General features: G+C 53.9%; 1 protein-coding gene and 1 pseudogene across 5 annotated transcripts in view; both read left to right on the top strand.

The window, feature by feature from the left end:
* Positions 1-10,106, top strand: part of USP36 (ubiquitin specific peptidase 36) — a 50,171-nt gene that overhangs the window by 36,494 nt on the left and 3,571 nt on the right. For 4 of the 5 annotated variants that reach the window (XM_032241483.1, XM_032241484.1, XM_032241486.1 and 1 more), the window contains exons 13-18: positions 760-1,443; positions 2,109-2,239; positions 4,204-4,797; positions 6,077-6,291; positions 8,873-8,974; positions 9,891-10,006. In XM_032241483.1, coding sequence (XP_032097374.1) covers positions 760-1,443; positions 2,109-2,239; positions 4,204-4,797; positions 6,077-6,291; positions 8,873-8,974; positions 9,891-10,006 — 1,842 coding nt within the window. The remainder of the gene's footprint in view (positions 1-759; positions 1,444-2,108; positions 2,240-4,203; positions 4,798-6,076; positions 6,292-8,872; positions 8,975-9,890; positions 10,007-10,106) is intronic. The other variant, XM_032241487.1, reaches the window with a different exon arrangement.
* LOC116525568 lies at positions 6,298-8,866 on the top strand (annotated as a pseudogene).

The following is a 10,106-nucleotide window of genomic DNA, read 5'->3' on the forward strand; positions in this document are numbered from 1 at the left end:
CATGGTGGCATATGCCTGTAGTCCCGGCTACTCGGGAGGCTGAGGCAGGAGAATTGCCTGAACCCAGGAGGCGGAGGTTGCGGTGAGCCAAGATTGCGCCATTGCACTCCAGCCTGGGTAGCAAGAGCGAAACTCCGTCTCAAAAAAACAACAACAAAGAAAAAAGAAGTCAAAAAAAAAAAAATAAAAAGATAAAACTGGGATGCAGCTCTGCAGGCCAGAGCCGTTTGGAAGAAACGACCAGAAGAAAGCACAGGTGCATGGATGCATGGCTGTGTTTAGGTGGTAGAACTTTAACTTTGCTGAATTGTTTTCCTTTGTACTTATTTCTCTTTCTCAAATCTTGATGAAAATGTACTGGTTTCATAGTAAAGATGGCCATAAAGATGTATATTCAGGCCAGGTGTGGTGGCTCACACCTGTAATCCCAGCATTTCTGGAGGCTGAGGCAGGTGCATTGCTTGAGGCCAGGAGTTCCAGATGAACCTGGCCAACATGGCAAAACCCCATCTCTGCCAAAAATACAAAAATTAGCCGGGTGTGGTGGTGCACGCCTGTAGTCCCAGTTCTTTGGGGTGTCACAAAACGCCAGAATTGTTCAGAGAAGCCAAAGTGTCTTTACCAAGTGTCCACATAAATAGTTTATCTTGAACTTGCCAATCAGAGGCCGTGCCTGCTACTGAGATACGCTGTGGCCTTGTGAAAGCGTGACCCAGCTGGGACTTCCTCAGTTGTGTTTTCTGCTTTTCTCTCCTTCAGCGACAAGACTCGGGGACGATGAAGAAGCTGCACACCACTGACGAGATCGGGGTGCCTGTTTCCAGGAATGGCCCCATGGTGGGCCTGAAGTCCCAGAATGGCTATGTTCCTCCAAAGCTGCCCTCAGGGTCCCCTTCCCCCAAACTCTCCCAGACACGCACACACATGCCGACCCTCCTAGATGACCCTGGGAAGAAGGTGAAAAAGCCAGCTCCTCCACAGCACTCCTCTCCATCCCCCAGAACTGCTCAGGGGCCACCCGCTACCAGCAACTCAAGTAGCAGCAGATCTGGGAGCCAAAGGCAGGGCTCCTGGGACAGCAGGGATGGCGTCCTCTCTACCTCACCTAAGCTCCTGGCTGCAGCCACTGCCAACGGGCATGGGCTGAAGGGGAACGACGAGAGCGCTGGCCTCGAGAGGAGGGGCTCCAGCAGCTCCAGCCCAGAGCACTCGGCCAGCAGTGACTCCTCCAGGGCCCCGCAGGCCCCCAGGAGTGGAGCTGCCCGTCTCAGCGATTCTCAGGAAAGAAACTGTTGCACCGCTGGTCACTCCAAAACGCCGCCCAGCGGAGCAGACCCGAAGACGGCGAAGCCGAAGTCCCCTGTCCTGAGCAGCGCTGCCGCCGAGCCACTAAGCACCATGTCTCCTCCGCCAGCCAAAAAACTGGCCCTTTCTGCCAAGAAGGTGGGTGTGCGGGGGCCTCACCACTGCTGTGTATCCAGAGAGCTGGAAGAATTGGTTGGTTGGTTGTGGATTGGAGGGAGCGGGAATGTTGTCCAGGGGCTTCGGCCTCTGTCATGTCAGAGGAACAGAGTGTCTTAGTCATTCCCCGCCGTTTGCAGTTACAGAAGGGCTGTCAGAGTGCAGGCAGTGGGGTGTTGAGGGAGCCCTGATCTGGTGACGCTCATGTGGCTCATGGAGGTTTGGGCAAGGTAGCAGTTGCTGTTTTCGCTGTAGATAGAAGATCCTGAGTGAACCCAAGGGAGGGCAGGCCCCACTAGGGCGCATCCCTAGCAGGGGTGGGGCGGGCAGGGAGCCAGAGCCCCAGTGGGTGTGCGGCACCTCTACAGCGGGAAGCTCAGAAGGCAGCCACGGCATAAGGATGTGATTGTTACACTGAGATCTTTGTTTAAATTTTCTTCCTTTTTTTGTTTCTAACCAAAAATACTTTCTGGTTCTTCTTCCGCCATTCCCCTGCCCCTCACCTCCTGTTTTTGTCTTCTGTCCCCTCATCTTTCTTTCTGGGCTCTTTTGTTTTTATTTTCATTTTTCGTTACTTTTGTTTTCCCTCTTCACTCACGGAAACCTTTTTTAGACCACCAAGTTTTTATTTATGTCAATAACTGCAGGCCAGCACCCTGTGGAGGGCGACCGGCAATGACCTCCGTCCGCCTCCCCCCTCACCGTCCTCCGACCTCACCCACCCCATGAAAACCTCTCACCCCGTCGTTGCCTCCGCTTGGCCTGTCGGTAGAGCCAGGTGAGCTTCGGGCGGGACTGTCTGGGCGCCGACTGGCTCTCCCTGTGGTTGTATGTGCTTGGATGGATCGCCAGGCTCACGGGATGGACAGAGTATTGGGGCAGCCAGAGGTACAGGGGGCGTCACTGACCAAGGTCCCCCTCTCCTGTGTTTCCCTATGGTAAAGGAGCTTCAGGTGGTGAAGGCAGTTCATCCTTCACAGCCCTGATGTCTTAGTTCTGTCTTTGTTGGTGGTCTGTCTGTGACATCCATGTGGTGACATGGTGTGCTGGGGGCTGACCCTGTAGACCTACCAGCCCCATGACACTCCTTCCCAGTTGAAGAGAAGAGCAAGGTAAGGCCTTCACGAGAGGCCTTGAGTGAGCTTAGAGTCCCTGGCATTTTTTCTGGGGCGTCTTGCCTGCTGGTGTCATGTGGCTGAGCACTGCTTTGGGGCTCAGGTTCCTCTGTAGACCCCTGCCAAAGATGCAGCCTCTTCCGTCTGCTGGAGGCCCTGGTCTGCAGGGGCTGCCTGTGCCCTGAGGTGCCTTGAGTGGCAGGAAGCTGAGAGTCACTGGTAAATGGCTGTCTAGGAGCCAGTGGGGGTGGGAAAGGAAGCAGTGAAAGATGGGGTGAGCCCTGAGGCGGCCTGCAGTGCCTAGGGTGGTGGCCTTGTCACTGGGTTCTAGTTGCATGAACCTCCAGTGCTGCCTGAGGGTAAGGTATGACCACATCGCCCACAGCCTCTGCCTTCCCCTCTCTCTCTCACACACGCACAAGCACACCTCTACCCTATACCTGGCGTAAGATTTGTGTTCGCAGGAGGCCCTTAAGTTTTTGGGTGTTTTTTGTTTCTTGCTTTATAAGCATTTTTGGAAATGGTTCCAGAAGACACTATGAGTAATCAAATGTTGTGCAGATGGCATGGTCTTTACGGTTTGTCCTTGTTTAGATGATGACGGTGGGGGTCCCATGTACCTCAGGAGCCCTGGGCAGTGGGCTTTGTGGTCACAACTCATTGACAAATGAGAACATGGTGGTTCAGAGTGGGAGATTAACTTTCCTAGGGGCAAGAGGGAGCCCCAAGAGCCTCACTGGGTTCGGTGCCAGATCCTGTCCCGGACACGCCTTGCTCATGACTGCTCTGTGCATCTGTGTCCCAGCTTCCAGTAGTGGAAGCGTCATTAGGCCAACACTTGCTTCCCTGATGAGGCTCTTTTCCTGCCTCGGGACACCTTGAGACTTTCCTAGGTAGGAAAAGAAGTCCTCACATATTGTTTAATGAACGCTTCCTCCCTTAACACATTTGTATTAAAGACTAAAAACGTTAGAGCTCACTGAAGTACTTCAACTGCTTGATGACAAGAAACCAAGGCATGCAACAGTTCTTACTAACTTTGCCTTTTTTGAGATGGAGTCTGGCTCTGTCACCTAGGCTGGAGTGCAGTGACGTGATCTCGGCTCACTGCAACCTCCATCTCCTGGGTTCAAGCGATTCTCCTGCCTGCCTCAGCCTCCCGAGTAGCTGGATTTACAGGCGTGCGCCACCACACCCAGCTATTTTTTGTATTTTTAGAAGAGTTGGGGTTTCACCATGTTGGTCAGGCTGGTCTTGAACTCCTGACCTGGTGATCTGCCCGTCTTGGCCTCCCAAATTGCTGGGATTACAAGCGTGAGCCACCACGCCCAGCCGGTTTTTTTTTTTTTTTTTTTTTTATAAGATCTGGGGCACCTGTGCAGGATGTGCAGGTTTGTTACAGAGGTGCCATCCACCACCTAGGTAACTTTGCTTTTAAATAGATGTGTTGAATTAATTGTTAGCCTTCTTTCAAACATATGTGTAACTTAATGTGTATCTGAAACCTATAGGGCAAAAGCCTTTACAGGTTTCTGGGTGAAAGGGAGGGGAGTGAGGGTGGACAGAAGGAACAGCTTTGTTGGATCTTTCAGAACATCCTCTCCCTCTTTCCTGGCTGTCCTCACAGGGCTGTGTCACCTGCTCCCCCATCATCCAGCCGCCTGCACCCCTCCTTTAGCCCCCACCCCACATTGCTGTCCAGTACCCCCAAACCCCCAGGGACATCAGAACCACGGAGCGGCTCCTCCATCTCAATGGCCCTGCCTCAGGTCAATGGGGACCTTGTGTCCCTTCCACACCAGCTGCCAGAGGCCAGCGAGCCCCCACAGAGCTCCTCTGAGAAGAGGAAAAAGACCCTCGTGGGAGAGTTTCAGAGGCCGGGCTCAGAGACATGCCTCTCACAGCACATCAGGGAGGCCACTGCGTCCTCCCACGGGAAGAGGAAGAGGAAGAAGAGGAAGCGCCCAGAGGACACAGCTGCTGCCACCCTGCAGGAGGGACAGGCACAGAGACAGCCTGGGAGCCCCACGCACGGGAGGGAGGACCAGGCACAGCTGCCTGCTGTCAGATGGCAGGAAGATGGCACACGGCCACAGGTGAATGGCCAGCAAGTGGCATATGTTCCAGACGGCCACCACGAGAGCAGCAGGAAGCGGAGGAGGAAGGGAGCAGAGGGTCTCGGTGAAGAAGGCGGCCTGCACCAGGACCCACCTTGGCACAGGTAAGGGCAAGGTGGCACCTGTGCACTTCTCCTGAGAAACAAAGCAAAACCACACAATCTTCCCCCATGTAGGTATAGTCTGGAAATGTAATCCCCTTATCTGCTTATGTGGTTTTCTAAAAGGTGGATATGTGTTCAAATGTCTCCTCTGGCCAGGTGCAGAGGCTCACACCTGCACTCCCAGCACTTTGGGATGCTGAAGCAGGCGAATCCCTTGAACCCAGGAGTTTGAGACCAGCTTGGGCAACATGGCAAAGCCCCGTCTCTACCAAAAACAATAATTGGTTGGTCATGGTGGCATGTGCCTGTAGTCCCAGCTGCTCAGGAGGCAGAGGTTGCAGCGAGCTGAGATTGCGTCACTGCACCACAGCCTGGGTGACAGCCAGACTCCGTCTCAAAAAAAGAAAACTATCTCCTCTGATAAATACCAGTGGATTGGTCCTTGAAATGACAGTGTTGTGGACAGTAGTGTCCATCATTGTATGAGCAGGGCCATCCATGAATACTGGGTTAGATGATTCCTGGCCCGGGCAGGCTCTGCAGTCATATCAGGTCCCAAGCAGCCTGCACATTGGCCTTGGCAGGCTTGGCTCAGTTAGGATGGGAAATGTGGCTGTGTGTGGAGTATCCGCTAATGTGTGTAGGGGAAGAATGTTACGGGGAGCCCTGTGTACCGGGTCACAGCTGAGGTGGCATCTTCTCCATGCTGCCGGCGGGTGTCTGTGAGCTCCCTGGGTCACAGCTGGGGTGGCGACCTCCATGCTGCCTGTGGGTGTCTGTGAACTCCCTGGGTCACAGCTGGGGTGGCGACCTCCATGCTGCCTGTGGGTGTCTGTGAGCTCCCTGGGTCACAGCTGGGGTGGTGACCTCCATGCTGCAGGCGGGTGCATGTGAGCTCCCTGGGTCACAGCTGGGTGGCGACCTCCATGCTGCAGGCGGGTGTCTGAGCTCCCTGGGTCACAGCTGGGTGACGACCTCCATGCTGCAGGCGGGTGTCTGTGAGCTCCCTGGGTCACAGCTGGGTGACGACCTCCATGCTGCAGGCGGGTGTCTGTGAGCTCCCTGGGTCAAAGCTGGGGTGGCAACCTCCATGCTGCCGGCGGGTGTCTGTGAGCTCCCCGGGTCACAGCTGGGTGGCGATCTCCATGCTGCAGGCAGGTGTTTGTGAGCTCCCTGGGTCACAGCTGGGGTGATGACCTCCATCCTACAGATGGGTGAGTGTGAGCTCCTGCTCCCCTTCCAACTTGCTCAGAGCTGACTGTTGCCTCTCACTTCCCAGAAGCTGCTCTCCCATGGGTGATGGTGATCCAGAGGCCATGGAAGAGTCTCCAAGGAAAAAGAAAAAGAGAAAAAGAAAGCAGGAGCCACAGCGGGCAGTAGAAAAGGATGGGCCTCTCGAAGGCCCGAGGAGTGCCAAGCCCCGAGACGCTGCTGTCCCTGAGTCCAGCAGCCACGCGCCATCTGTGAATGGCTGGTGTCCTGGGGACTGCATGGGTATGCATTTGGGCGAGGGGGGTGTTGGTGAACTCACAGGCTGAGAGCAGCACCTACTGTGTCTGAGCTTGGGGGAGGGTCTGGGAGAAGATGTGGAGGACCCTGGGACCCTGCCAACCTTCAGCCCCTGCCCCCGAGTCTGTTCCCTTGGGTGATGGGGGTCAAAGCTTCCTTACATGTCAAAGCATTTGACTGAAACGACCCCATGGGAGAGGTTACAGTGCACATGAGCTTTAGAACATTCTGTGACTGCCGCGGGTCTTCCGATTCAAAGCTGTTATGTCTACAGCTTCCCATGGAATGACTCCCTGAACTCCCAGCCGGAGTTTTTTTCTGACTCTTGAACTTAGAAGGGTTGGGTTCAAAAGTTAATTTTCCTCTACCTCTATGTAGCTGGGCCTTTCAGAACATAGCATGGTGCTCTTGGTGTTGGGGACCTGTGTGCTGTGGCTGTGCTTGGGCACCACCCCCAGCTGGAGGGTCTTTTGTTTTCTCTCGGACTTGCTGGGGCATGCCTTGGCAGGCACCCACCCAGAACACATTTGTTAAATGAAGGGTAGAGATCGTCCCGGCTGCTTGGTATAGGGGAAGGAGCTTGAGTGAGGCCTCCTCTGCTGTCTGGAAGATCCGATTACGGCAGTGCATCTGGGGGCCAACAGAACCCTGGAGACTGATTCGTATTAATCCAACTCTTAAGAAAGGAATTTATCGATAAAAATGAAATGGTATGGAATAGATTGCGGAACGCGGGCTCGAGCCGGCGCCGACTGTGGTACTGGCCAGCATGCTGTCAGAAGCGTTGCACCGAGGGGACGGGTGAGGGGTAAAGAAGGGGCAGGCCTTCAAGTGACAACGATGCGAGATGGCAGCCACCACAGGCTCAGTTTATGAAAACCGAATATACAGCCTTAAAATAGAATGTGGACCTAAATGCCCAGAAGCACCCCCCCTTTGTAAGATTTGTAACAAAAGTTAATGGAGTTAATAGTTCTAATGGGGTGGTGGACCCAAGAGCCATATCGGTGCTAGCAAAATGGCAGAATTCATATAGCATCAAAGTTGTCCTACAAGAGCTTCGGCGCCTAATGATGTCTAAAGAAAATACGAAATTCCCTCAGCCACCTGAAGGTCAGTGGTACAGCAGCTAATCAGAAAGAAACACCACAGGCCCTTCCCTTCCCCCCCATTCGATTTAAGCAGTCGTTTTCCACAGTAGTAAATTTTCTAGATACATCTTGTAGACCTCAAAGTACTGGAAAGGAAGCTCCCATTCAAAGGAAATTTATGTTAAGATACTGTAAATGATACTAACTTTTTGTCCTTTTGAAATATATCAGTTGTGCTATAAAAGAAAAGAAAGTGTTGCACCAACATTGCGCCTGAGCTATGCTCTGTGCTGCCCTCGCAGCAAAGCGGAGTTGGTGTGTTAGTGCAGGAATTCAAGGGACATCACTGGAGCCCTTGCCGTATGCCCAGGTCCATGCCAGGTGCATGCCAGGTGCTGGCTGTATGTCCTGAGCAGTGCTCCCTGGACCTTCGGGACTCCCTGCCAGAGCCAGAACCACACAGTGATGGTTCATGGTCAGCAGGCAGGTACTGGGGGCTGCACGGGCTGTGGGGGAGAGTGCCTGGCCCCATCCACCCTCTGTCCTGTGCACCAAGGAGAGTGCTAAATGGGTAGGGTACCAGCTGCAAGGGGAGGAGGTGCAGCACGTTGGCAGCAGGCAGGCTGCTCTGTATGGCTGGGTCCCTGAACTGCGGAGAAGAGGGAGCCATGGATGCTGTTGTACCAGGGCAGAGGTCATTGAGAACTGGAGGCAGGGAGAAGCGAGGGCATTAGCTTCCTGCGAACAGGCAGAGCTCTTGCAACGACCCCTTCACACAGTGCCCTGGAGGTCATTTGTGTGAAGGAAGGTGAGTTTATTCCAGGGGCTTTGTGGCTGGCTGGGCAGAGGACTAGTTCAGAAACGGTCTCTACAACCCATTGAGGGTGATGAGTACTGTCCTGGTCCCGACGTGCTGGGTGGACCTGCACAGCATTGCTGACAGGGACCAGGTTCCCCCTGGACAGGGCTCCGGTCGGGGTCCCCATGGCAGCAGCCAAGCTTGGCCTTTCCCTTCACCTTTTTGGCCGTTCAGGTGTCAGGCTGGTCCTGGGGCACAGGGCCTCTCCCTTAGGCGAGGTGGATTCCGATTAGATCTGGTTCTCTTCCCTTCCTCTGACAGACTGAGAACTTACACTGCTGGTTAAGGGGGTTTTGGAGGTTTTTTTGCTTCTTAGCTTTTTGTTATTTTGCATGTTTTCTTTTTCATGAATTGACATGGACAACAGCCTTCTCTGTTTCGTCAGAACTTTAGTAAATACGCATTTAGGCTGGGCGCGGTGGCTCATGCCTATAATCCCAGCACTTTGGGAGGCCAGTGCAGGAGAATCGCTTGAGTCCTCAGGAGTTTGAAACCAGCCCGGGCAACATAGTGAGACCCTGTCTTAGAAGAAGGAAAAAAAATACATATATGCGATTGTTTCCCTGGTGGGTTATTTTCAACGTTGATAAATGTTTCTTGGCTGCTCTGATTGCAGGGCTGGGCCCAGCCCCTCCTGTGTCTTGGAATGGAGAGCGAGAGTCTGATGTGGTGCAGGAACTGCTAAGATACTCATCTGATAAAGCTTACGGGAGAAAAGGTACTGCTTTTGAGACAGGACTTGTTTGCCTTGGATTGGTTTATTCTGGAGGAGGGAAGGTGTGGAATGGACCCTAGTGTACTGTGGGTGTGGAGGGCGGGCATCGCTTGAGAGTGGGAAGAACAACCTCAGCGCTTGCTGGAATCTTCTTTAAACCCTCGGCTGTGGCACGAAGGTGGCTTCCATCCGTGGCAGGATGCAGAACAGCTGCTTCTAAGGGTTGGGCAGGGCGAGGAGCCCAACACCAACACATGCTGGGTCTTGGGTAGGACACAGGCAGAGTGACAAAGCTCTTCCAACGTAGGCAATGTCACTTCTTTTTTTTTTTTTTTTTTTGAGACAGAGTTTCACTCGTTACCCAGGCTGGAGTGCAATGGCGCGATCTCGGCTCACCGCATCCTCCGCCTCCTGGGTTCAGGCAATTCTCCTGCCTCAGCCTCCTGAGTAGCTGGGATTACAGGCACGCACCACCATGCCCAGCTAATTTTTTGCATTTTTAGTAGAGACGGGGTTTCACCATGTTGACCAGGATGGTCTCGATCTGTTGACCTCGTGATCCACCCGCCTCGGCCTCCCAAAGTGCTGGGATTACAGGCTTGAGCCACCGCACCCGGCGCAATGTCACTTCTTACTTGGAGCAGGATTTTATTCAGACTTCGAGACAGAACATGAAATCTGTTCCTCAGACGAGGTTGTAGGTTTAGAGAGAACTGAACCGTGCAGCCGTGGGTTAGGGTTTAGCTCAGAGGGTGTCCGGCTGTCCTCCTCTTGGCCTTCTGTTCGCCACAAGATGGCGCTCAAAATCGTTGACTGATTGTGAGTATAGCCTAGTCTTGTTGGCAAATGACACTCTTGAAGTGAAGCCACAGGGTACCTACCAACCCCAGTCTCGCTAACACCTGTGTCTGCTTGGTAGTTCTGACCTGGGATGGCAAGGTGTCGGCGGTCAGCCAGGATGCTATTGAAGAGAGCAGACTGGCCCGGACCCAGACTGTGGTTGACGACTGGGACGAAGAGTTTGACCGAGGGAAGGTATGATGCTTGGTGGTGCCCTGTCCACGGCCACCCGCCCAGACAGGCCTGAGGGAGCAGGGTGGCGTGGCTCAGCACAGGCCTGAGGGAGCAGGGTGGC

Source organism: Sapajus apella, unplaced genomic scaffold (genome assembly GCF_009761245.1).
Source record: "Sapajus apella isolate SASKATOON/1434 unplaced genomic scaffold, GSC_monkey_1.0 scaffold48, whole genome shotgun sequence".
NCBI lineage: Eukaryota > Metazoa > Chordata > Mammalia > Primates > Cebidae > Sapajus > Sapajus apella.